Source organism: Cladophialophora psammophila (assembly GCF_000585535.1).
Source record: "Cladophialophora psammophila CBS 110553 chromosome Unknown aczJe-supercont1.4, whole genome shotgun sequence".
NCBI classification, from domain to species: Eukaryota; Fungi; Ascomycota; class Eurotiomycetes; order Chaetothyriales; family Herpotrichiellaceae; genus Cladophialophora; species Cladophialophora psammophila.
In genome coordinates, this window is record NW_006912925.1 from 843651 (window position 1) to 869293 (window position 25643).

Genomic DNA, 25643 nt, shown 5'->3' on the forward strand with positions numbered 1-25643 from the left:
ACTCCCCGGAGTGTCAGGACATCTTTCGTTCATTGTGGGAAAATCAGCAGTCTCATCCTCGAGCCGCACATAGGCGCATTGTAGGCGCGGCATCTACGTTGCGACATTGACATCCTCGCTTAGCGCACTAGTTGGGATTTCACCATTGCGGTGTTCACAGTTTATCCTCTCTCCAAGGATAAAAAGATTGATTCAGGAATCAAGAAAATGTTTCAGTAAGATGTGTTTTGTGGGGGTTGCACTTCGAAGATAGATATTCAATGCATATAGACCAGGCCTCGTCCACGCGGTGTTTCCATTCTTTCCAAGCACTTTCCTTATCCTGTCTTGCGCCAACTAGATATCAAACTTTTCACCAACAAGCTCCTCACTCAATGTCCACAATCTTTCCATATTGCCCCTGTCCTCGGCGTACTCGTACGTTGGCTCAACTTTCGTGTCGGCCAGGTAGGCTCCACTATTCCCTTCGACTCTAGGGTCCAAGGCCGCTATAAGTGTGGTAGTGATACCCTGCTCGATGGGTTTGGGAACGTCCTCGGCCATGATGAAATGGCGGCCGGTGTTCTTGACGGCGATAGGGTCGATGCTTGCCAGAGACTTTTCGACTTCTGTAATGTACCTTCCCAAGTTCGTGGTCAAAATCGCGCCAGGATGAACGGCGTAGCTTTGAATCTGGCGAGACCGGAGCTTGTCGGCAAGAGCACGGGAGAACAAGATATTCGATGTCTTTGCTTGACCATACCCCGACCAGGGGTCATACTCCTTGCCGTCAGTAAAGTTGTAGTCGTCAAAACGGACGGGACCAATCTTGTAGCAGAGACTAGTCAGATTGACGATGCGTGCACCAGGAGCAGCCGCAAGAATCTTGGCCATCAAGAGTCTAGTAAGTAGGAAGTGGCCCAGGTGGTTTGTCGCGAATTGCAGTTCGATACCGCTCTTGTTTGTCTTGTACTCGTCGACAGCCATGATCCCAGCATTGTTGATCAAGCAATCAATCTTATCGACTGAGTTGTTAATAGTGTCAGCGGCGGATCGAACAGAGTCGAAGTCATCCAGCTCAATGGGTACGAAGGTGGCATTGATGGAGGAGTTGACATCTTTGATTCGAGTGATGACGGGATCGACTCGAGCTTGGGCGCGAGCCGTGAGAATCAAATGTGCGGGATTGGCTTGAGCCAGAGCGATGGCAGTCTCTGCACCGAGACCTTTGTCGCTTGCACCGGTAATGACAACTGCCCCATTGTCAGTAAGGATGGGTCTGAGGTCAGTCGAGGAAGGAGAGTTCACATGTCTTGCCCTTGACTTGATCGGCAAGCTCAGTCACGACTTCAACGCCAGTGGTGGCTCGCACGAAGTCCTTCATGTTGTTCAACGGATCTGGTAGTTGGGAGTGGATTGAAAATCGCTGAGAACGGCGGGCGGTTGTTTGCCCTTTTTAGTCGGGCTGTCACCGATGCGAGGACATCCTGCCAGGCTGCCCTCTCCAACAGCCTACTACCATGATGAAGACCTCATCATCATCGTCATCATCATGTCGATGGCTCGAATTTCACGCTACCTTGACGGCCACAGCGGGGCGCTCCGCATTTCACGGGGCCAGATAGTGGGAGCATAGATATGAGGGCGGAGTACGGGGTACATGGATCTCCTAGTAGTACTGCCGGGGTGGGAGAGTGAGGAGTATAGAAGGTGTGTGACTCAATGGAGGACATGGTTTCTTTCACGAGGATCTGGCGGCTGTCAGACTCCTCGGCGCCGAAGTCACAAAGGCGAGCTGGTTCGCTGCCTGCTCGCTGGTTCAAAGCCTGGCCCTAAATGGTAGGTTACCCGATGTTTTGCTTGGCACTGCAGAATTCTTCATGCAACAGGTCTTCTAATGTCCCCGCAGAGAATTCGTATCGGCCACCAGTTGGGCTCTTCTGATTACATAGTAGAGGGCTCGCGGAGAATTCCGTCGGCGATTCGGAGGCTAGATGTTGCAGATACTTTTGTAGGTAAGAGGAACCGGCTTCCACTCCACCATGCTTCTGTCTTCTCTATCATTTTCGAAAGACCATTAAACCCCGCACACTTTATCGTGAATGTCGATGTCACCTTCTAATTGTCACACACGAAGACATCCTGCGTTCTATTTCATCATTTCTGCTTTCCTCCAGTCTCAAAAAATGGAACCCAAATTCAATATGAGACGCAGTTCTGGCAAGTTGTGATCAGCATATTGATTGGGCAATCTTTTGATCTGACGCTCCTCTTGATTAGGGTGTAAGAAATGTAATCGTCGTCGCATTCGGTGTGATGAGACTCGCCCGCGTTGCCATAAGTGCAGCTCTCGCGGGTTCCTCTGTCCTGGGTACGGCAGATCTCTCAAGTGGATTTGTGGCAGTGTCAGCAAAGGACCGAACCGTCGCGAATTCGTCTCTCATGAGGCTGGAGCCAAAGAGCACACACAACTTGCCTGCGATCCATCCGAGTGCGGTACTGGTGTTGCGCCAGATAACCTGGCCCGGGGATTTGGGCCGCAGCCTTGCCACCCAATCTCCCTTTTCCAATCTGAAACCTATTCGACTCGAGACCGGGCACTTCTAGATCATTTTACCAAGGTTGTGTCTCATCAACTAGCCTGGTATGATGATGGGTCTAATCCCTGGTGCTGCTTGGTTGTTCCACTTGCATCACATTCTCCGTCTCTATTGTCTGTTATCCTTGGTGTTGCAGCGAGCAATCTAGGATCGCGTTTCTATGACCAGACAACGATCAGGGACGAGTACCTGGTAGCCATGTCCTCACATCGTGAACACGCTTTTGCGTTGCTTTCCAAAGATCTCATGGCTCTCCGGCTCTCTTCCGACCCCTCTAGGGAGAGTCACCAACTGCGTGCGAAGGCCGTTATCGCGAGCATTCTATTGCTGTCCTACCTTGAGGTACATTGGCCAACATCAGGTGCGTGGCTGATGCACTTAGACGGCGCGCTGAGGATGGAAGCAATTGTTCAGCTGGCGACCTTTAATGATGCCACGGCTTTTTTTCTGACGGAAGAGCTCTTCACCGCCAGCACTTGGCCGCTTCTGACGAGGTTCAACTCCCAGCCGACGTTCATCATTTATGATTCCGAGTTGGACGGGAAGTGGAGCTTAGGAAGAATGCATCGACCGGTGTCTGTATTCACGCCATTCCTATCAATTCTCAGAGAGATAACGCGCATTGAGCGACAATATTGCGAGACTGTCAATGATCCTGGGTACCAGCTCCACCTCAGAAGGGTTTTCGAAGAAGTACAACTGAACCTCACGCAAGCTCACAAATCGGCAGTCGATGCGTTGAGATCACAGTTGGTTATTCATCCCACTTCCCATGCGGAGGACATGAAGCATCTCATTGACGCCTACTTCTACTCAACCAAGATATATAGCTACCGAGCGCTCGTTCACTTCGAATTCGATCCTAATAGCCTCCGCAGCATGCGTGGTCGTCTCCTTGACGCGCTCCTCGCCTTTCAGAACCCCGATTCCTTTGCTCAAGACCAGCCTTGGCCATTATTTGTCGTGGGAGTGGAAAGCATAGATGATGTATCAAGTCAACACTGGGTCGAACATCGCATGAACCGTGTCATCCAGTTATATTGTTCCATCGACCGGCCAAGGATGCTCTGCTTCCTCAGAGCGTTTTGGGCGCAAAAAGGCCAGCGGAATTGGATCAGCTTTGCACGGAAATGGACCAAAGACTATTTTGAGTTTCTTGTACTATAACTAGCTGCTCAGATGCTCTACATTTCGGCTGCTCAAAGATGTACTGTCTCGTCGTCCTCTACCCCGAACAAGATCTGCATTGGGTCCTTATACTTGTAGAATCCAACCGCCGGTTGACTGATCCCATAGCCGAGCAGGCGCTGTACCTGAGGGGAGAGCTTCTTAGCTTGCTCAGGCGGCACAGCCAAGGTGTGATTCTCTTCTGGGCGTAAGAACCCCTTGCACATGAACAGTCCTACAACCTCGCGGATTTCATCCCTAGAATCACCAAATCAGTTTCGAGGAACTGCAAGAAGCGAAGAGAAAAAAAAGAAGGGTTTGTTGGCGTGCGCATACTTCGTCTTGTTGGCTCCACCTCCGTGGTACACATTGCCGGAGAAGATTAAAGCATCGCCCACATCAAGTTCAGCCGGTATAGCTTCCATATTCTTCGGCGCACGATCGAGACTCCAAAGATGCGAGCGAGGGATGATCATCGTCGCGCCATTCTCCTTTGTCGATCTGGTCGTGGCGACAAGACATCCCATCATACAAGAGTCTACTCCGGGCGGGAGATGATAGTCACTTTATATATGTCCGAGAGTAAATAAGTATAGGTTCTAAAAGTATGACCAAAGCTTTAGGTCGCGAAAGTCTGAGATACATACCTATCGTCACGGTGCAGGTCCTGCTGGCGAGAACCCGGGTGGATCTGAAACCCAAAGGTACCGGCCAGAATCGGCTTCGAAGTCCATGTTGCCCGTTTCTCTCCATACCAGGGTTGACAAGTGCTTGTGAGGACCGCGTTGCAAACATCAATCCAGAGTTTGTTGGTGGCGAGTTCGACACACCCGGGGGACACCCCTAGCAGTCCAGTTGCACGTCGAGTGGTGGTCGGGAAAAACCCAGAGGTGTCGGGGATGTCGGCTTCATAGACGGGCTTCAGTTCTGCACTAATACGTCCAGCGTGTTCTTTTTCGAGAAGCCCGTTGATTATCACACCGCCATCCCTTCGGATGATCTCAACAACTTTGTCGAACGTTGTAGACGGGTCCTTGCCGTCTAGTCGTTCGAGCTGAGTAGTTTGTAAAACAGCCATCTGTACACCGAGGAATCGTTAGGGTAGCAAAAGCTCGGATGTGTCGTAGAGGGGAGTATGACAACTATGGCCTTTGCAACGAAGGGTTGTCTCTGCTTATGAGTATCAGTGTACGGGGGGCATATTTTGAATCGAAATGTATTCTGCCGCAGAATATCGGCATGAGTGGCGAGGCTCTCTGGCCAGTGGGATGCTCAAGCCAAGTGGGGAGATGCCTAAGAACGTACAAGCGGCTAACTCTCCCAAAAGCCACCTCCCTTTTCCCCTATGAATGTAGCTTAGCTTACCAACATTGACACCCGCTAGCTCCAGCCGCCAGCCCGAGTGGCATACCTCGAGGACATGATCAAGGCTTGGCCAATAGCGGAGAGAAGATCAACCCTGTTAATCTCGACGACATTGGATTGTTCTCTCACAAACCCTGGGACCATGACGCGGCCAATGAAACGGGGTTCCTTCTAAGGACTGCCGGTGGGCGAATATCTCTCCGCGGCTTTGTCGGGTCAGCTCCAGTAGGGAAGGTTGTGTATAGGAACATTCGCTGTGATGGTGCTATGCCTTGCACAAGCAGGAGGAGGATGATCGATGTTTACCTGTTAGACAAGTATTATCGTGGCTACTATGTACTGGCGGCATATTCAGAGCTGAAGCCTAAGCCCCGATCAAGTCGCGGAGCACAGGATGATGCGGATGCACATAACTCAATGGAGCACTTTGCCCAAACTCGAAGTGAGTGATTGGTTTGGTCAACTATCCTTCGGAATCGGAAGATATTTAATACATTACCTCCAAAGGCTGGCAGTGTGATTGCAGCGTTGGTGGAAGTTCTCCTTTGGTCTCCTGCGGGATCGAATAACACGAACTTGGGCTTTGCGCAGTATCCGACAAAAGAGATGAATTAGTAGTTGGAAATATTAGTATTGTGAATGGATACAAAGGCACTATATACACCAGCACTCTTGGCTTACATCTCCGCCTGTGCTCCCTTTGCTTCGCCACCGCCGGCAGGTAGCCCACGACATGGTGTCTCCGATGGGCCAATGCTGGAGATGAGGGCATTTACACGGTGAGGCCAGCATCAGTCACACTCTGGGCTGATGTTGCACCCCATCGCTGTCCGGCGATTGCTCCACCGTCGACAAGGATGTCACTGCCAGTGATACCAATATACCAAACGAGGTAATACTCATTGAGATATTCCTCACCTACCTCAGCGCGCATCTACGAAAACTCATGGCCAAAGATTTCCGTGCAACCACTTATAAACCTTGAGTTTAAGCTTGGTTTGGCTTTGGTGTAACTTCTGTTTTGTGGTCTCGGAGACTAGCATTAAATTTTCCTGGAGAGGCCTGCCCTCGTGCTCCGGCCCGCGGGTTGAAGTGTATTTCTCGCCGCACGATATTCCGGCCATGAAACGGAAAGGTCTCAAAGCACAAGGTCCATCAGACTTCGTTGGCAGATAGGTCGACTTTACCCACGGTAATATCTAACAAAGACACAGGTATCCCATCCGAGACTCGAAACCATCACCGATTGACAAGTTTAAGCTGACTCCATCGCTGACCCTTCCGCGCTACGTGAGGGCTGTCGCATCCTTCCAACTCCGCGATGAACGGTTGACTCGCCTCCTTGGTGGATGAGACCCATTCCACGTCAATGCTCTCATGATCCCTACTCATAACCCCGTCTCGACTCAGAGTTTGGAATTTAAGATCAGCCGGCCCAATGAGCACTTGCATCTCGAATTCCGCACGAAGGTACTCGGGACCGACATTGTACCAGTGTCGGTTCTTCCGTTTCATGTCTTGAGGCAGCTGAGATTCGACTTTGCATACAGGCTGTGCTCCAGGGTCGTTCAAACTACTGGGAAGTTGATCTGGCGGTAGACTCGACATGACAATTTGAGACTGCCAGGGCAAGCGTTCGCTTCCTGGCTGGATTTTCATCGAGTACCGCTGCTTGACGCCATTTTGTACAGAAACTTTCTGGCCCTGCTCAACCCTTAAGCCTCCACGCTTAATCTTAGTGGAAGTTTCATCCGGACCTACCTTTACAACGAACCAGTCTATCTGCTTTTCAACCCATATTTTGTTGTCTCTGGGGTCGATGATAACGGGTTGCCCAAGGTGGCACTTGGGGTCGTATTCTCGCCTCACTACGACCCCGTATGAGTTTCGACAGTATCTTTCCTTGTAAACGGATCGATTTGCTTTGATCTGCTGAACCCGGTCAAGAACTAGTCCGTGGCAGACCGCCAGTTGAGGCTTGGGAACTCGGAGAATTTGCAGATCCTTTGCGTTTGGGAACTGAGTCGTTCCGCCTTGGTATCGAGCTGTGAGTCTCTTCTGGAGGTACGGCGAACTTCCAAGCCCACCAGACAACACCATATAGGCGACTTGCTCCGTAGGCTTCGTCGTTTGCAGATGCGTCAGCTGTTCGTCGATCAAGTTGGTAAGTTTCTCCACCTGGTCGTCGAAAATTGCCTGGACTTCTTCCTTCATGATTATCATCTGGGAGTCCTCAACACCGACAAATTCAAAGTTTGTGCCGTATGGCAAACCCGGTATCGGCAGTCTCAATGACGGCAAATCCATTGCCTCGTCACCGAGATTGCATTTGAAGCTTTCGAACCTCGAGTTTTCCCTTAGCATTCTATACGCCGCCGTCTCCGGTTTCAATACTAGGTGCTCCCGAATCGGCTCCAAACGCTCAATGATCAGCTTTTCCATTCGGTAATCGATTAATGTTGACCCGATGGCTCGACCTTCCACCCACGATAGAGGCTCGAGCTCCGTCTCTCCTATCCCTGAAGCCAATACTTTCAAAATGTTGACATCTGATGTGCCTCCACCGGCATCACACACGAGAAACACGTCCCCAGAAGAATATTGCTGCTTTGATGCATACACGGCAGCAGCTTCTGCCTCTGTCAAACTGACCTCGACTGTTTCTCTCGCACTGCGTCGACCGAATCCTGCTTTGTGAATGAGCTGCTTTGTCTCGGCGATCATGGCCGGATTTTTCCAAGTTGTGGGAACGCTAAACCGGAACTCGACACGTTTTGAATCATATCGCGGAATGGTGTCTCGCAGATGGCGCTCTACCGCTTGATGGAGACGCGACAGGTAGTCTGTGAACCACCTCTGAGCTTCCTGGACGGAAGGCGCTCCTTCGTATGGATCCTTGAAATCGGGATCCAGATACAGCTTGAATAGCTCTTCCACTCGAACGTTGTCCCCGACGCGACAGGAGTCAACCATGAATCCCCAGGATACGATATCACCATTTGGATCATAGGCGATTTTAGAGTCGACCTTGTCTGCTATCCCTCCTCTGAGGTTTCCAGGCCAATTCTGAATTGTCTCTGGCCTCATCCATTCAGGGCCGGCAGAATAGGCGACCCCTGTACTGGTCATTCCAAAATCGATTCCAACAATGACATCTGGTGTGGACACCATTTCCGAAGGAGCACGAGCCTGGAGACGTCGACGAGCTTGTTGCAATGAAGGTCATAAACGAAGAAAATCAACATCGCCTGTGCGGCCAGAAATTTTATCTACGTCCCATGTTTGCTCGAGGAACTATCAACGGGCCCAACCCTCGCCGGCAGACCTTATGCGCCCTAATCCCTTGCACGGATCCCTGTTCTGTTTCAGCCCATGGGTCTCTGCTCATCTCCTCCCTTAGTCTCGCCTTAGTTTGTCGACAAGGCAGATTTGGCCCTACTTGTGCATACGCCTTGCCAGGACCATCCACTCCAATTACTAGTGGAGGCCAGCGACCATGTTTCGTCCCAGGGAGGCACGAGTATCTGCTGTAACTGCCTATCAGCAACTACAGAAGCTTTCCTTCCTTTTCAATCCCTTCTGAGGCCTCTACTTCTATTCGATTTCACTCACTGGATACTGGTGTGCGAGAATCATTGTTTCTAGAGTCGTTGCTCGACTCTTCTAGAGACCATGGCAGCTATCACCTTTACTGCTCCTGTGTCTGTACCTGCAAACGTGGCACTCGTTGCCGGAGCGACTGTCTCAGGGTCAATCTCTCTTCCAACCACGACAAGTCTTGTCACTTGGACCGCATTGAGTGCATATTACGGAAGCTCACCGCCAGGAACCGTCACTTTTACCGCCATCTTCTCAATCGCAGCCCCTCTGGAGTCAAGAATCATTACTGGAAATGGCGACTTCACGATTTATCCCAACCCTGGCAGCCCAGCCACAGTCAGCGCAGCGTTTACTGGCACTCCTCCGAATGCGTCTTTGACAGGGCCGACTAAATCTATATCGCAGCAACCCTCAGCATCGCCAACCCCATCTTTAAGCTCTCTATCGTTGTCGACCTCCCCAGCTTCGTTTGCAACATCTCTAGGCTCTTCATCCTCTGCCACCAGTCCCGTGTCTGCTCAGCCTACACAAACCAAGTCGCCCATCGTCAGCAAGGGCTACAGTACTGCTGATCTGGCAGGAGCAGCAGTGGGATGCGGGATCGGAGGTGCCCTACTTGTCGGCGTGGCCGCGTTTCTCATGTATCGAAGGCGTAACAGAAGAAACCTTGGGACCTCTCGCAGGTCTGAAAAAGGGGGTTCTGATCCAGTCGGCAGCAATGAAGATGTGGTCGTGGCAGAGACACGAGCATGGGAAAGGCACCTTCCACAGTCCGAATCTGACCAAGCTGTCCGCAGTATGGCCAGTCGCACCCTAGATCAAATTGAGATGCACGTCGAGAACTTCTACCAGGACGCAACCAATGTGTCTATCAGCCGAGCAGCTGAGTCGGAGATGCGAAATTTGGACTCTAGTCATCTGCCTGACTCTGTCTCGAATCTCATCAGGACATCTCGCAGACCTACCTGTTTGATCAAACATTGCATTGCCAATCTGATCCTGTCGCGGATTGACTTCGAGAAAGGTTCAGGCGACTCGTTTTTACCCGGAAGTATGATAGCTTTGGAACCTTCGTCGACTGCACCGGAAAAGCAAGGTAAGAGAAATCATGTCTTTGGATGAGTCGGTGTGGCTGACTAGGAATTAATAGGATTTGCACAAGCATTTGCCCACTGGCGAGTCATATCCGCCTATATAAGGCGAGAGCCAGAGCGTGACGAGGCCTATCGAGTAGAGCGTGATCGAAGAATCACTGCTGCTGCGACAAAGTTGTGCATCGCTTTCGAGCCCTGGGCTCGCTCGGCGGAGAATGCCCGTTTCCAAAGCATTGTTGGCATAATGCAACGAGCCAGTGACTTGGGGATCATGTTGTTTTCACAGCCTGCTTCATTCCAGTGGCAATGGGAAGCTGGAAACAGGGGAGGAGCGACCAAGAATAGACCAGGACAGGTTGCCGTACTCCCAGGGCTCTACAAAATGACGGACGAGGAAGTACACCAACTTGCGTCCCCGATACACCTGATTGAGCCTCGATTAGGCTGGCATGACAAGTTTTAACCATCGCGGTTTTTGGGGGGGGGAGGGGGGAAGTCTTCTAGAGCAATTTCTTGTGGTGCAGGGGCTTGCATGTGGCTTGCACAGAAGAGGTCGGGCTGTGGTCAGATGAACGTTCGCCCTATCTTTCTCCTCGCTCCACGGCACGTCCATTCCGCCCCGGCGCGAAAATCCGGGACTACTTGTTCCACTACTGCAGGAGTACCTACTTGCAGGTAACATGCGAACATCCTAGGGATATGGGCTAGTGCGCCCGCGCCCTAGATAGCGACAGTGCAAGTGAGCCTCGTCACGCTGGGAAGCATTCGAGTGCCGGGGTGCTCCGTGGGGGTTCAGCGAACCAGCGCCGTAGTTCGCAATTCGGTGATGGACGCCGGTGCGGTTTCGACATTGACCTGGCTGTCTATAGGTGATCGTCGACTGCTGGCCCACCACCCTTTCAAACATACATACCCTGGCAAGGCTTGACCGTGATGATCACAGCCGTGAAACCCATGGTTCCGACACGCCCGCTATTCTGCCGATGTAACATGAAGAGGTAGGCGACCAGGTTAGCGTCCACAGGGCGCTTAACTATTGGCGATGACAGCGCAGCCCAAGCGCTGGCCTAGACCTGACAGCTTCACCTGCGAGTGCTCGTGCGAGTATTCTCCTCCCCATTTTGCACTTCTCCAAGGCTCTCTCAATTTCCCGGACTGCAACCATTTGGTGTGTGGCTGAAGGTTCGTGCATTTGAAACGAGTATCAAATCAAAGACCATTTGTTGTCAGGCCACACCTGCATTGCGCAGATTCCCTGACCCGGTCACCCGGAAATGAAGCAGTGTCATCTGCCGAGAGGCTGGAAGTGATTCATCTGTCCGATCTCGGTAACTTGGATACGACGCACATGTCTCTGATAGGGTCATCTGTCGCACAGTCTGGTGTTTGTATATCAGTTGAACGCTCTAATGTGCATCTTGATGCGGTGCTTCAGGCGAATGATCGAGTTTCCCTCCACCCCAGACTGCAAAAGCTGTTCTCTGCCGACTTGGGTGCTTGTCAAGAGGATCGCATTGACAATGCAATCCAGGACACAAAAGACGGCACCGCTGCTGCCATCAAGTTGCCAGAGCCAGCCCTTGAAAGTGTCGGTGTTCGCCCAAAATGGAATCCTGATTCATCCCTTCTGCAACGATTGAAATGGTCGACCAAAGCCTCATCTGGGACGACAGATCATTCGCAGCAGTTATCACTTGTCAGTCGGCCTCTGAATGATGCCATGGAGACCCTATATACGTGCGAACAACGTAAATCACCGAGTCCAGAATTATCTTTCGAGCTCAGCGAATTCCTGAACCGAAGAAGACGTCCTGCGACAGATCATAGCCCCCACTCTCTTGGTGGACCGTCAGGTTGTCGTGACAATGACAATCAGCGGGATGTCCATAGCGGATCCAAACAAGCAGCTGAACCGCGTCTCCAAGTTCGGCCCTCTGAGCATCCTCGTACGATGGAGACAGGTACAGTTCAGTTGCGCAAGATAAACAGTTTGGGGACAATCAACAATGGATATGCGTCACACACAGATTATCTACAACGGGTTGGTCGAGCGCTTGACTGCGAAGCAGCCACGGGAAAAGCACTGACCGACTTACACAAGAGCTTGGACTGTCGACTAAGTTTGGAAGTCGAGGCTGCTGAGATCTGGCGACACAACACCGAAACTGCCCTCGCGACAACACAGAATTGTATCTACCGGGAGCAAAGCGCGAAAGGCGAGGAGGAGCACCAGTCTATAATCAACAGTGGCGAATACCGTGAAACATCCTCAACATCAACGGAGGTTTTCAGTGACGATCAACCCGCGGTATCTACCGATGAGTGTCCTGTTACGCAACGACAAGAGATTGATGCCTCGAGATTGAAGTTGATGTCAACGAGAGTAACCCATACGATATCTAGCCCGTCGAGCCCTCTCGCACATCCAAGCCCCACCGTAAATCACCTGCCATATAAAGTCCCTCGCCGAAAGCCCTTACCGACCATGGCATCTTTTTCTTCATCACAGAGCACAGTCGGGGCCCTTTCGTCTGCGAATGGCTGGAATTCAGCTGGGACAGAAGATAGCCATTTTATGCACAATCCCAGAACACAGTCTTCCTTTCAAGACGCAGACAAGCATGTCGTTCCCCCGGCTGAGGAGACCATGAGACCGATGGCTCACCATGATGCCTCTGCGCCACACCCCTCCTTTGAACAATATTCAGCATTGAAGGGCAGCGGTTCAACGGTATCTGTTTCCATCGTCTCTGCGCCAACATATCACATGACGAGGGGCCGAGCATGGCTGGAGCGAAGAGCGCAGGATCAGGTATGATGATAACAGCTTTTATGTGCTACGGCGACAATGGGTCTGGCCTTTTGTACTTTGCTATACGATCTACTTCCTCTGTGGGACCGAACCCACCCACTTTTTTTTTATATACGAGAGTTGGCCAGATGGGGGATTCTGGATATGTACGTATGACATAGGGTCATTTACTTGCAACGTGATACCCTACAACTGCGAGATTTCAAGGACCTCCCTGTACAACAGCTTCATTGTCCAACGGTTTAGATACTTCCAGATCGAGCATAGTTTCGCAAGGTCGAGCGAAAGCAGTTTAGGTGTTTTTTGGGCAGAAACTCGCTTCGCAAACTCGAGTGGAAACGGCCTAGTGTCGATGGTCCTACGCCAGCCCTCTCTGCTGCCTTGCCGTTTTGCTGTCAAGATTTTGAACTATATGCGCAGCCCTCCAGGCTATGTCCAGTTCTCGACCCTCGTTTGTCGGATGCTGCATGCTCCTAAGAAGAAAGTGCGTCAGGCTGCCCGTCTAGGTGCCATGTAATCCTGCTAGGACCACGTGCTAGGCAGGGCAAAAAGCTCTTCGCGAATACGCGCGACTGCGCATCAGCATGTACCGAGTCACTCTGTTTTCAGACGGGTTTGCGAAACACGCAGAGTGAACACCTTCTGAGTATTAACTGTTCGTCTATAAAAGCGAAGGCCATGCCCAAGCAGAGAATGTTTCGACGGCCTGTCCACACATAACTTCACAGGTTCGAGACTTTACTCGAAGCAATCATTCGCCCTGGCGCACTATATACTCCCGCCCTTCTACCCTCGGCCATCACAGATTGTGAACCAGCATCAGCATTCAAAATGCCAGTGTCTAATCATATTCATAAGTCCTCAGGGCACAGCCCCAGGCTCAAAGCTGGCCACCTCTGCCTCACGTTCGGACGGCGGATCTACCACCCATTTGGCTTCAAAAGGGGGTACAACTTTGTCCTCTTCGCCATCCTCGTCGGGGCCCTCATTGGATTTGTCCTCGCACGGTTCCAATACTTGAACGTTGACGGTATCTTCTTGAAGGTATCCTGGCCTGGTGCCTGTTCAAAAAGAGCCCTTTACGCGAACTCCTAATTTGAGACTAACGTCAAATGATATACAGAAAACCATCCCCGGAGATGCAATCCACTATCAATCAGGATCCAAACGAGTCGGAATCATCATGCACCTCGCCTGCATTCTCCCTGCAGGGTTCTTGGTCTGCTTCCAGTTCGTGCCTGTGATCAGGCACAGATTCCTGCTGTTCCACCGAGTGAACGGCTACGCCATCATTCTTTTGTTGTTGACCGGTAATGCGGGCGCCTTTATGGTCATTCCCATCGCGGGGGGAGGGTCACCGGCCACTCAAGCCGGCCTTGGCCTCCTGGGAACGATGACCACAGTCTCTGTGGTGCTGGCATACATCAATATCAAACGCCTGCAGATCGACCAACACCGCGCGTGGATGATCCGCACCTGGGTGTACGCGGGCAGCGTCATCTCGGTGCGTCTGGTGCAGATGGCCGCCAACACTTTCATCGCCCAACACCAACAGGGCCACTGGTACGGCGTGCAGACCTGCGAGGACATCTGGAAGCAATACACCCTGTACGGCGCGCCTGCCGGAGCGGGAAACCCCACACCATATTTATATCCCGCGTGTACGGCGCCGAACTCGAGTGAACCTGTAATCATCAAAGCCAATGTCCACGGCTTCGGTCCCGAGTTCGTCACAGCCTCGTTCCACTTGACGTTCGGCATGTCGGTGTGGCTTTGCCTTGCGATCCATGCCATCGGGGTGGAGACATACTTGAAGCTGACGCCAGCGGAGAGTGAGAGGTTGAGGCTCGTCAGTTACGAGAAACAGCTTGAGGCCGGATTCAAACATCCCGGGCGTGCGGGCTTAACTGTGGACAGGTTTGGGGATGCTGTGGCCTGGGAGCCAATCGTCCGGACCACCGAAGCCTGCCAGAGCTTGAGGAGGGGGTCGAAGGGGGTGGTTGCACGAGTCGACGAGTGACAAGGCCGGTCGTCCCTGCGTTTGGCACCGCTCACTCCAGCTGCATTTTCCCACACCACGGAAAGATCTTAAGAACGAGGGCGAGCCACAGACACCTCCAGACTGCCTCTCACGGGAGAGATCTCGGTAATATGGAGAGCGGGTTGTTGTGAGACTGCCATGGCGTGCGAAGAGGGTTAGGATTTACCATTTACGAAGATGCTCGTTCTGCTGGCTTTGACCCTAACGTCTGATACACATATCCATCATACGGTTTCTCTAGTTTCGAATCGAAAGATCACATTCCAGTTGATTCATGACACTTCCTTCATTGAACTGAAAATGGCATTCAGCCCCTTGGTCGACAAGGAGGCTATGTACCCAGAGCAGAGGGGGTAACATGCGACGGTGATTCAAGGGCAACAGGTCAGAAAAGCGGGTTGCCAAAACTTCGCAATGACGACGAGGCTTGATAAGGCCTTGGCAAGGTTGTATTACTACAGGCCATGGTGTTGATTCAATTCCTTCACGTCTCACGCGATTGACAGGCCCAACAGATTATAGACGATCGACGACTCGCCCGGGTCCTGTGCGGGTCTGGGTCTCTCACTCCTCGGGACCGCAGACGACAAGCCCCTTCCCTGATGGCATAATCACATCGCTGTGTTGTTCCCGCGCGGCACCATGTGGCTGGCGCGGGTATTATTTTTCTGGTGTATTTCTTTTTTTCTTCTTCTCGCGGCAAATAATGCATGATCGGCTTTTCCCTTGTGACAGCGAGATGGTGTGAAGGGAGCTACCTACCATGACGGTGTCCACCCACCCAGCCCAGAACATGTCGAGATCCAGTCTTGGATCGAGTAGCAGCAGGAAAGAATCCTCTATTTAGTTGCTCATACGGAAGTTGTGGCGGGAGGAACTAGGAAACATTCGAATCAACAGCATTTCTCGGAAGGTCATGCCCGCCACGCAGAATACTTGGTTGGATACGGCGATGGTCATCGGCCACAATATGAAGCAGCAATTACACTGGCAAATCTGGTTGGCAAAAGTCCCTGTCAGACGGCCCCCATCTTCAGCCAACTTCCGGCGATTGTTTTTGATTCAGGGCCACACGTCGGCTGCCAGCTAGAGAAGCTTCAGCCGATATGAGCTCTACGACGGCGCACAAGGCCATGTGTGGTAAGGCGGTCCTTTGGCATCGTGCAGCCCGTCAAGCCAGGCATGGCGCACGTTTCCTCGTCTATGTCATTCTACTACTCGTGACGCCGCTACCCTAGACTTTGTGGACTCCTGTCCGGACAATGGTTCAAGACCAGAGACCACCTGAGATACCGCCTCGTCTTGAGGCGGCTATGGCCAGGCCACAGGCAGGGGCAAGGAGTTTTGCGCATCTGAGATTGCATACCTAGCAATGACCTCTTTCTATCGCTTTGACCACAGTGCACATGTTGACAAGTACGGCAAAGCAATGCCCGAAAGCTTGAGCTTTGGATCCACTCAACAGTCAGGGACGCTGACTGGGATATGAAGCGGCACGCTCGTGGCCAATCCACTCAGACTCGTCTCCTTGAACTCGTTCCGCATCCCCCTGGCAGTCAGGCGCATGGCCCGGATGGCATCATCTAGTCTCACCTTCTGTGTGCCGGTTTCACTGCTGAGAGCAAGGTTGGCGCTCGAAATGGCCTTGATGGCACCCAGAGCATTTCGTTCTATACAAGGCGCCTGGACAAGACCACCAATGGGGTCACACGTGAGGCCCAGGTTGTGCTCGATACCAATCTCAGCAGCCTGTTCGATAGCCTCTGGACTGGCACCCATGCACGCCGCAAAGGCGCCTGCGGCCATTGAACAGGCGACCCCTACTTCTGCCATGCACCCGCCCTCGGCCGCGGAGATGGTCGCGCCCCGCTTGTAAAGCATGCCAATGGCCGCGGCTGTGAGCAAGAAGGTCGGCACGTCGCGTTCTGGATCGTCGCTGATGAATTCAATTGTGTATTTGAGCACGGCAGGGATGATGCCAGCAGCGCCGTTTGTAGGAGCCGTGACGATTCGTCCCCCGGCCGCGTTGGTCTCGTTGACAGCAATGGCGTAAACGGTCAGGTAATCCATGGCGGGGAAAGTGGTGCGGCGCGAGGGAGGCGGTGGGATGGGATGATCGAGGGCACCATGGACACGGGGAGCGCGTCGCAGGCCGATGCGATTGTGTGCCGAAGTCACCACTGTGGCTGTCGGGTGGAGTAAGGGTACATTGGTCGTCTTTGAAGAAGGAGATCCCGCGCGTTCGACATCTTGAGTTCCTTGAGTGTGTGAAGGATAGAGACCTCTCGTGAGCCGCTTGTACAATGCAGGGGCTCGTCGATGCAGCTTCAGCGAGCCTGGAAGGGTTGAGTCGAGCGGAGCCTGGACACCTTCGAGGATGCTTTCGTCCATGACTCGCCAGATCCGGAGGAGTTTCCGATATATTTCTTCCTCAGAATACCCGTGGCTCTTTTCGTTCTCAAACACCAGTTGCGCAATAGTCAGGTTGTGCTTGTGACACAGATGTAACAAGCTGGCAGCATCGCGGAAAGGGTAGCGAGGCTGATGAGAGGTAGTAGTGCGGTCGCATTCGGTCTGAATGTCTGTGGGACCAGCCGACGTGGGAGACAGAGCGCTTTGAGCCGACTCCAAACCAATCTCAGGCACACCGGAACCGTCAAGGAGTTTGATCTCGGGCCCGGTTTTCCGATCTCCAGCGGCATCTGCTCGGCGGATCTCCTTGTAAAACATGTTTTCGGTTAGATCAGCCGGATGATGTCCTGAATCTTGAGCCACCAGATCGTGGGATTCTTCTGAAGAGCTATTTGGCGGGTCCGGGTCCTCTGGGTTGGAAGCCGCATTGTTGGAAAGGGCTCCGTTGACGACAAAGCCGCCACCAACACTAAAGAAATCGTTGGTCGCCAACATGTCGCCCTCGGCATCGAATACCATAAGACGCATACCATTGCTGTGTAGGGGCAACTTCCTTCCCCATTCCCAAATGAAGTCCCGTTCATAATCAAAGGCAACCTCTTTGCCCTTGTGGCCCGGAAGCCCATGGCCCAGAATGAGCTTCTTGCTTGACTTAATCTCAACAAACCGCTTCGGCACGTATGAAGTGTCGACCGTCTCAACGTCAGCACTCTCCAGGCCGAGAAGGAGGGCCGACGGGGTCATATGTCCTTCACCGGTCAGGGCCAGACTACCGTAGATGGAAACGCGGATTTTGTTGACCCGGTGCAGTAGATTGGCTTCCACGAGATCCGCTACGAAGATGTTGCCAGCACGCATGGGTCCGACGGTATGAGAAGACGAGGGGCCAATGCCGATAGAGAAGAGATCAAACGTTGAGATGACCGCGTGTTCGTAGTCCGCTTCACTGTACGTGCCAGCATCTTCATCATCGGTATATGGCTTCTGCGGTGTTGTGCTGAACTGGCGGAAAGCTTGCGTCCCGAATATGACTGGAGGTTTGGTGTACGGACGCTGACGCCCCCCAGCTGTTACACCGGCCCCATATCTTGCGCTGATCGGTTGTCCGCGCAAGCCCAAGGCCGAAGTCCCAACAGCTCGCAGCAGAATAAACCTGTGCCAGCCTGTGCGCTTCATTGCTGCAAAAGATTGCAGGAAAAGAAACGACGGGGGCGACCGCTCGAGCAAAAGGCAAGAAGGGAAAGTAGCTTTCTAGACGATAATAATAGTTTTCGAAGCCGTCGAGGTTTATCCTACACCGGGATCGGCATTGTGGACTACCAACAGGGATGTTGGGAGTGAAGGTCCCTGGGTGGGGGATGAAAGTATCTTTCTGCCTCCCTGGCGTCTACACTGTACAGTACTTTTACGGCGAACTCTCCACACACAAGCTGTACATTATAATCCTCCACCACGGCAACTAAGAGGCTCCTCCCCCACCATCTGCCTTAACAGGAAGCCATCTTGTTCGAGACGATCACCACTGCCCTTTCCACCCGCTATCAAATCACATATCGGAAATCAGGCAGTTGCTGGTCCGTCTTACCCGACAGATCTTCTCGCAGTGCCTCATGCACGCTCAGTCTCTGGCTTTGTCCGTAACGCTTGTTCCTTCGTGCGTTCTCGCAGAGGTAATACACACGAAGACAAGCAAGAAACCAGGTGCCAAAGGCTAACCCCGAAAGCGATGCCCTGAGGCCGGTCTAAATCGGAAGACAAATATCTCAATGACCCGAGTGTTGTGGGACGAAATGTATGTCTGGAGAAGGGGTGGACTTACTGGATATCTAGGAGCCTGGCTGGACTGGAAGAATTGTGGGCCCGCGATGTTGCCCACGCAGTAGGCGACAAACAAGGTTGCGCTCGTAACGGACCGCTTGGTGAAACCGCCGACGTTGGAACTGATCAAACTCAAAGAAAGGGGAACATTGGCCGCGAAGACGCTTGCCAGACACAACCCGGCCATACGCGCCGCGCGACCTTTGCATTCGTATACCATGGTCATGCCTACCATGGAGGTGAGAGTGTTAATTATCATGAGCACCAGCCGGGCCGACGGAAGGAGAGTGGCGAAGCTCGAAGTCAAGAGGAGAAAAATGAGCTGCGACACCCCGATAGGCATCTGAATGAGAAGGGCTTTAAGGTCTGAAAAGCCGAATCCTTTGATGACAAGTGCTCCAAACTAAACAGTCGTCAGCATTCTCCGTCAAGAGGCCGCGACGGATGCGCACAATTCCAGAGGTGAGTGGCACTGGATAGGGTCAAGGCGCATCAAAGGGGCGGAAAGGACGATGGAAGACAGGAGAACAAGGCAGGATGGGACTTACGCTGGTTAATCCACCGTTGGCCAGATTGACCGAGACAGTATAGAGAACCAAGAGCCACAGCGGCGGGTCGGTCAGGGCGTCGATAACCTGGTTCGGAACGAAGTTATCGTTGTCCAGGAGACCGGTCTTGGTCTCGATCGTGCGCCTCAGAGCAATTTGCTGCTGCTTTTCGTCTAGGAACACGGCTTTATCTGGCGAATCCGGGAGGAACAGGTATAGAACGAAAGCGTAAGCCGAAGTAATACCACCGAGGATGAGGAAGAGTAGACGCCAGTCCGCAAGGGATGACGTCTGGATCTGACCGATGCCGTATGCGACCAGGCCACCAAAAATGTTTGCGAGCGAATTTCCTGCAAACCAAGCACCTTGTCTGTGTGTCAAAATCTCGTCAGTCCTTTAGACGGGGAGAAATCTTTACTAGCGACCAAATGGAATGGAATCGCAGCTCCAGAGACCAGGAGGAAAGTGCAGAGTTGACGGTGCTTACCGCAGAGGTTGTTCTTTGCGCGTGTAAAACATGCCTGTGATCAAGGCAAATCCGGGGGCGACGGCTGCCTCACCCACACCCAGGAAGAAACGTGCCGCCATGAGTCCCCCAAAGTCGTGAACTGCACCGTGGCACATGAGAACGCCGCCCCATAAACACCTGTGGATTTATTTGCATCAGCGGTTGCCTTTCGCTTGGGACTTGCATGTAGGGGGTCAGAAGGCGGATAATTGGGAGCCGGGTGCGGATGGGGCAGGTAGACAGCAATTCGGAATCAGAAAACATTTCTCATACACAGTCATGGCGATGTATTTCCCCGTGGGAAACCGGACAATGAGGTAGGAGCTGGGCCAGCTCCACGTGAGGTAGCCGAAATAGAAAATGGCCGAGCACCAGGAGTATTGGGAGCCGTGGAGGTCCTGGCAATAGAAGGAGCTGTGTCAGCGCGTGCAAAACCTCTGAGAACAAGAAGGAATATGATGCACGGGTCTGCTCAATGGGAGCGCAATTGGCGGCAGTGCCTCTCTCTCACCAAATCCCGCAGCAGCCCCAACAGAGTCGCCGAACTAAGGGCCAATTTGTCCATGTATTGCAGTAGGTAGCAGAATCCCATCAATGGAATCACGCTAATATCCGAGTATGGTCAGCCGGGTGGACTTCATGTGAGAGCCCGAGGGCATTTGTTTTTCATGACCACTGACCAGAAATCGATCTTTCTCAAGACCTCCCTGGACTCCGATGGTGATATGGCCAAGCTGTCTCCATCCTGAACCTCCAGTGTCTCTCCAAGGCGTATTCTGTAGTCTAGCTTGACGTCAGAAGAACTGACGTTGTTGTCTTTTTCCATCGCCGTGTTGGGATTATCCGCCCTCAATCGAGAAGAACAAAGAGGAAGTAGCCTGTCTCTAAGCGATGGGTGCTCTAGTTGCGAACAGACGATGAATAGTTTTCGCAATGCACTTAGGAAGCACTTGGAGCAGGAGTTGCTGAGCGAGTCCACGGAGCCGAATGTCGAGAAGTTGAGATCTTTACTTATACTTACGGGCTTCTTCTATATTCAGACGCTGGTTAGGATTTCCCGATGGAGCTGGTTATCTTTTGCTTGTCTTCTCCTCAATCTGGAGTTCGAGAGTCGTTTCTGGCGACTCATGTCGACGGCAAATATGTCTGCACCGTCCGGACGATTCGACTGGCATATGCCCGCTGATCTCGAAGCTCTGATATGTCGGCAAGGCTCTGCAGGTCGGCAAACCAGCGAGCGCCGTGGTTGGCCAGATCGGCAACCACTGGAACTCATCTCCACACTCTCTTTATCTTTAGCTGGCTTTTTACAAATTAGAGGAATTAGAGGCCTTTATCCGCCACACGAGGCGGAGTGGGAGCACTGCGTCGCCGAATCGATGTGCATCCCTGAGAGTACCCGAGCAGTGTTTGACCCAGGGCAGAAGCCCAAACTCGCTTACGACGACCACCATCCTCACACTCGCATAGATAAGACCATGGATATCACACAGTCAGCAGAAGTCAAAAGGTGGCCGGCTTAGAGACGGTAGAAGACAGATGTGATTCCGGAATACGATCGCGCAAAGAACCCTGTAGTAACAGCGGCCACAGACAAAATGTCTTCTACCCTCATATTGTTAACCTTTCAGTAGCCGTTGATCGGCCGTCGTGGCTACCGTATGGCATGTGCGATTTGCTTCGAGAAGAAGCTGGCCGAGCAAGCCTTTACCGTCCCAGTCCGACCCAGGGAGGCCAAAGCTAGGGAGGAGGATTTGTGCTCTCAAGAGCTGGTCTTTGAGCCAGTCGCGATGAACTAAGTCTCTGGTCCGTATCATCGCAATAGCGAGTGGCCAGACCAGACGATACAGTTGCCGGGGATCTTCTTTCACGGCCTTGTATCCAATACTGGTGACAGTTGCTACTACCCGGTCCAGCCAGGGTGGAGACTCATCATCAGGATCCAGGGAGGAGTACAACACTTGCAGAGCATAGAACTCTAGGCTTGCGTGGTAGACAGTCCATATGAGTCTCCTCGTGCCGGTGTCGACGACCTTATCGGCCAATGCGAGGACATCAGCAAACTCCTATCGCCAGAGGTTAGTAATGTAGAGAACCTGCCCAGTGGCTCCAGCACGTACGTCTCCCAGCTTGGTCAGCTCCTTCCACAGCTGTTGCCGGCCGGCCCTGTCACTGCGGCCCATGTCTGAAGAGGTAGCCAGATTCAGGATGCTGAGTTTTGGCTTCTGGCACAAGTGCAAGAAGTGAAGAGGTCGGTAATTCTCCAGGTCGTCGAGTAATTCGGAGATTGGATACTGGGTGCCCCACAACTTGGGAAGACAGGATCTGGCGCTGTAGAAAAGCCCATCATAAGAGACTGGGGAGTCCGCGTCTTCTGAAAGCAAATCCATCCACAGTCTCCCACCCGCCATACTGCTAAATGCGAGATAAATGTCCATGTACCTTGGGTTGGTCGTTAGGACGGCCTCTCGAAGAGGGCTACCAGACTTACGATATGTAGTACAACAATTGCTGAGACGCTAGGGGTAGGGTCGTCTTGTCCTGCTCCCTGCACGACTTCAAATACGGCTGGAGAAAAGATCGAATTCCTTCCAGATGTACGTGAGAAGCTCCAATGCTTTGCGAGTCATACAGTCCAAAATGGAGGATCAGGAACCACATGGCAAAGAGGGCATTGACGTCGTCATCGCTACCCCCCGAGAAGGATATGTGATCCACCAAAGCGGACAGATCTTTCAGAGCGAGGTGATAGTGGCTTCTCGCGGAGTGTTCCAACCGGCGGGCCCGCTCGTATTGGTCAGAGGACAATGTCCCATCGTGCCGGTCGAGGAGGGTTTTCGATCGTAGCTCCATGGAAGCCCCAGCAATAAAGATTCTCATCACACCTGCGTACTTGCTTGCAATATTCAAGTAGATGTAAGACAGGCTGCTCCATTGGAATGGCTTGCCAATTCGGAGGACCATGACAGAGTCCCGGACGTACATGAAGGATTGCTGATCCTGCAGAGTGAGCTGTAAGGAGTTGGAAAGGGGAATATGTGCTGTTGGTAGTGCCGAGGGGACAAAGTTCACAGGCGATGGTACGTCCAGGGTCAGTCTGGGCGATGAAGATGTAAAGCTCGGCCGGGCACGATCGCTAACCACACTTTCTGTCGAACCTGGACTCGCATGAGTAGCCCCGGCGGGTGCAAGCAACCTGACTGATGAGACATTGGCAGTCGAGATCCCACTGCGAGCTCGTCTCACGGGTTGGTTCCAATCGCATCTCAGGCGAGTCTTGGAGCATCGTCCGCAGATGGGCGCTATCTCGTCGCATTTCACCTTTCGGGTGCGGCACGTTGTGCATCCTGCCACGAGTTGGCGTTTCAACGGAAAGATTCTTGATCACAAAGGGACATACGTACCAGTTCTCGATCGAGAACCACATTTAGCCGATCCAGTGCTGCCCGTCATTGCTATCATTCAGCGGCAATTCTGGAGAGCGGTCAATCTGGGATGGAAGACAATGATGAAGGGAAGCAAGCTGAGTGGCTGACTCGGCTATATATCGCTTAGGCGGAGAATGACGATTGTCATTTATCACTTCATGAATGGTTGAATTGCCGAGGCCGGGGGCCGGTGGGATGCAAGCATGTCCCCATTGGAGATAACCACGACATTTCCTGCCGAGTGCATTAGGCAGAACGGCCAGGAGCTCTCCATTGCTTCCCACCTGTCAGGCTGAGTTTATGCCGATATAAAGGGGGACGTCGATACCAGTGAAAGATGAGCGAAGGCCGGCCATTCCATCACGAAAGCGATCAACAGTGAAGCCAATCTTCGGCGTTGGGAAAGACATTTCCGAACATGAATGCTCCATCCAGCGCCGAGCCCTTCTCGACACAGGGCCTGCACAAGAACATCTCAGAATACATCAGCAAAAATGAAGAGCACCTGGCTGACATCTGCAAGAAGGTTTATCGCTCCCTTTCGGGTTCACCAAAGTAGCCTGCTGCTGACGACCTCAAGTCCAGATTCATGATGATCCAGAGTTGAACTATCGCGAGTTCCACGCGCATGACAATATCTGCGATTTGTTAGAAAGGTTCGGGTACCATGTCAAGCGACACACTTATGGCCTCGAACCTTCCTTCGAGGCGGAAACAGGGTATGGAGGGCGCCTAGTTGTGTTCAACGCGGAAGACGATGCTCTTCCGGGCATCGGACATGCCTGCGGACATAACCTGATCGCCACCAGTTCTATCGCAGCATTCATTGCGACAGCTGAGGCACTCCGGGATAGTGGCCGAGATGGACGAGTTCGGCTGCTGGGAACACCAGCCGAAGAGGGTGGTGGCGGGAAAGTGCGTCTCATCCGAGCAGGTGCATATGAAGGGGTCGATGCTTGCTTGATGGCCCACCCTATGGGCTGTATGCCATTGAATATAGATGGTGTCGCTGCCAGCAAGTCGCTTGCGCGTCGACAAGTCCAGGTCACGTTTAAAGGTCAGAATGCTCATGCTGGAGTCATTCCCTGGAATGGGAAGAATGCGCTCGACGCCGTCGTCGCATCGTACGTCAACATCTCGTTGCTACGGCAGCAGCTCGCTCCCACCGTCCGTGTGCATGGTGTCATTCGACAAGGAGGAGCAGAGCCCAATATCATCCCCGACTCGGCCAGCCTCGAGTATTTTCTGCGGGGCTCAACTTTCGCCGAGGTCAAGCAGCTTTCGGAAAAAGCGAAAGCCTGCTTCGAGGCTGGGGCACTGGCAACTGGATGTCAGGTTGATTGTGCTTGGCAACTGTAAGTGCATCATTTCTTGCGAGCGAGACATGACATTGACTTGAGTGGCAGGGACAATGACTACAAAGACATGTGCCCGAGCCTTGCCATCGCGCGAGAATTCACAAAACATATGCGTGGCTTTGGTCGCGAGTATGTAGAGGATGCGGGTGACCGTGTCATGGGAGGTTCGACGGACATGGGTAATGTCAGTTATGAAGTGCCTGGTTTGCATTGTGTCTTTACCATTGGTACAGATGACGCAGAGGTTCAACCACATACCCCGGCGTTTGCAGCGGCAGCAGGGTCCAGGCCAGCCTTCGAGCGTGCTCTTGACTGCGCGAAGGGCATGGCCGCAACGGCCTATGGTCTGCTTACCCAGTCCGAGCTAATGGAAGAGGTCTGGAAGAACTTCAGGGAACAAATGAAGCCAGACTTGAAGCTGTGATCGACTCAAAATCAATTGTGGCCGAAGACTTGCCCAAAGACTTGCAATGCCTGTCTCGGCTCTGTAGAACTTCTGGATGATAGGTAGTCGGTCAGCGCATTCTGTCCAGACGAGGTGCGATAAATGTGAGAGTATTACACGACAGCCACTTATATCGACGGTGAAAAGTAGTTTCCAGCACGAAAAGACAAGGAGTTTCATCTTTGCTCCCGCTGTGCACAGATGAGAGTGTGTTGAACGGTAGAGGGATAGGAATGAGAGACGAGGTTCTTGTAACGGACGTCGAAAGCGGCGACCCGCCAAGCCTCTGACCATACCCGGAGAGGGAGGTCCAAGGGAGGACCACCTAAAGCCAGGCTGGTAAGGCAGATTTCTGGCATGGGAACTCGATACTTTGGGTACATAGAGTGCAAGGCCCCCTAGGCCCCTAACGCCCAGGTTTTGACAGGGCAGACTAGGAGATCGGCATTCATGCTAAAGCCCAATCAG

At 52.6% G+C, this 25643-nt stretch overlaps 12 protein-coding genes across 12 annotated transcripts; 6 read left to right on the forward strand and 6 right to left on the reverse strand.

The window, feature by feature from the left end:
• Positions 1-336: 336 nt before the first annotated feature.
• Positions 337-1363, reverse strand: A1O5_03226 (uncharacterized protein; the record flags this gene model as incomplete). The annotated part of the gene is made up of 2 exons (XM_007743838.1): positions 337-1232; positions 1288-1363. 2 exons carry the CDS (start codon positions 1361-1363, stop codon positions 337-339), a joined length of 972 nt encoding a protein of 323 aa, XP_007742028.1.
• An 895-nt stretch (positions 1364-2258) lies between these two features.
• On the forward strand, positions 2259-2738 carry A1O5_03227 (uncharacterized protein). The gene has a single exon (XM_007743839.1). It carries the CDS (start codon positions 2296-2298, stop codon positions 2584-2586), a length of 291 nt encoding a protein of 96 aa, XP_007742029.1. The 5' UTR covers positions 2259-2295; the 3' UTR covers positions 2587-2738.
• Positions 2739-2777: 39 nt separating this feature from the next.
• Positions 2778-3746, forward strand: A1O5_03228 (uncharacterized protein; the record flags this gene model as incomplete). Its single annotated transcript, XM_007743840.1, has 1 exon — positions 2778-3746. The coding sequence occupies one exon, from the start codon at positions 2778-2780 to the stop codon at positions 3744-3746; it is 969 nt and encodes a 322-aa protein (XP_007742030.1).
• A 32-nt stretch (positions 3747-3778) lies between these two features.
• Positions 3779-4824, reverse strand: A1O5_03229 (uncharacterized protein; the record flags this gene model as incomplete). Its single annotated transcript, XM_007743841.1, has 3 exons — positions 3779-4004; positions 4083-4310; positions 4394-4824. The coding sequence occupies 3 exons, from the start codon at positions 4822-4824 to the stop codon at positions 3779-3781; spliced, it is 885 nt and encodes a 294-aa protein (XP_007742031.1).
• A 1526-nt stretch (positions 4825-6350) lies between these two features.
• A1O5_03230 (uncharacterized protein) lies at positions 6351-8282 on the reverse strand (the record flags this gene model as incomplete). The annotated part of the gene is made up of 1 exon (XM_007743842.1): positions 6351-8282. The coding sequence occupies one exon, from the start codon at positions 8280-8282 to the stop codon at positions 6351-6353; it is 1932 nt and encodes a 643-aa protein (XP_007742032.1).
• A 501-nt stretch (positions 8283-8783) lies between these two features.
• On the forward strand, positions 8784-10268 carry A1O5_03231 (uncharacterized protein; the record flags this gene model as incomplete). Its single annotated transcript, XM_007743843.1, has 2 exons — positions 8784-9807; positions 9862-10268. The coding sequence occupies 2 exons, from the start codon at positions 8784-8786 to the stop codon at positions 10266-10268; spliced, it is 1431 nt and encodes a 476-aa protein (XP_007742033.1).
• An 885-nt stretch (positions 10269-11153) lies between these two features.
• A1O5_03232 (uncharacterized protein) lies at positions 11154-12623 on the forward strand (the record flags this gene model as incomplete). The annotated part of the gene is made up of 1 exon (XM_007743844.1): positions 11154-12623. One exon carries the CDS (start codon positions 11154-11156, stop codon positions 12621-12623), a length of 1470 nt encoding a protein of 489 aa, XP_007742034.1.
• Positions 12624-13448: 825 nt separating this feature from the next.
• Positions 13449-14637, forward strand: A1O5_03233 (uncharacterized protein; the record flags this gene model as incomplete). The annotated part of the gene is made up of 2 exons (XM_007743845.1): positions 13449-13661; positions 13741-14637. 2 exons carry the CDS (start codon positions 13449-13451, stop codon positions 14635-14637), a joined length of 1110 nt encoding a protein of 369 aa, XP_007742035.1.
• A 1479-nt stretch (positions 14638-16116) lies between these two features.
• Positions 16117-18246, reverse strand: A1O5_03234 (uncharacterized protein; the record flags this gene model as incomplete). The annotated part of the gene is made up of 1 exon (XM_007743846.1): positions 16117-18246. The coding sequence occupies one exon, from the start codon at positions 18244-18246 to the stop codon at positions 16117-16119; it is 2130 nt and encodes a 709-aa protein (XP_007742036.1).
• A 365-nt stretch (positions 18247-18611) lies between these two features.
• Positions 18612-20770, reverse strand: A1O5_03235 (uncharacterized protein; the record flags this gene model as incomplete). Its single annotated transcript, XM_007743847.1, has 7 exons — positions 18612-18812; positions 18890-19291; positions 19437-19806; positions 19924-20082; positions 20218-20342; positions 20456-20549; positions 20625-20770. 7 exons carry the CDS (start codon positions 20768-20770, stop codon positions 18612-18614), a joined length of 1497 nt encoding a protein of 498 aa, XP_007742037.1.
• Positions 20771-21563: 793 nt separating this feature from the next.
• A1O5_03236 (uncharacterized protein) lies at positions 21564-23290 on the reverse strand (the record flags this gene model as incomplete). The annotated part of the gene is made up of 4 exons (XM_007743848.1): positions 21564-22010; positions 22065-22386; positions 22436-23102; positions 23191-23290. 4 exons carry the CDS (start codon positions 23288-23290, stop codon positions 21564-21566), a joined length of 1536 nt encoding a protein of 511 aa, XP_007742038.1.
• A 500-nt stretch (positions 23291-23790) lies between these two features.
• Positions 23791-25154, forward strand: A1O5_03237 (uncharacterized protein; the record flags this gene model as incomplete). Its single annotated transcript, XM_007743849.1, has 3 exons — positions 23791-23898; positions 23958-24727; positions 24779-25154. The coding sequence occupies 3 exons, from the start codon at positions 23791-23793 to the stop codon at positions 25152-25154; spliced, it is 1254 nt and encodes a 417-aa protein (XP_007742039.1).
• Between the last annotated feature and the right edge of the window lie 489 nt (positions 25155-25643).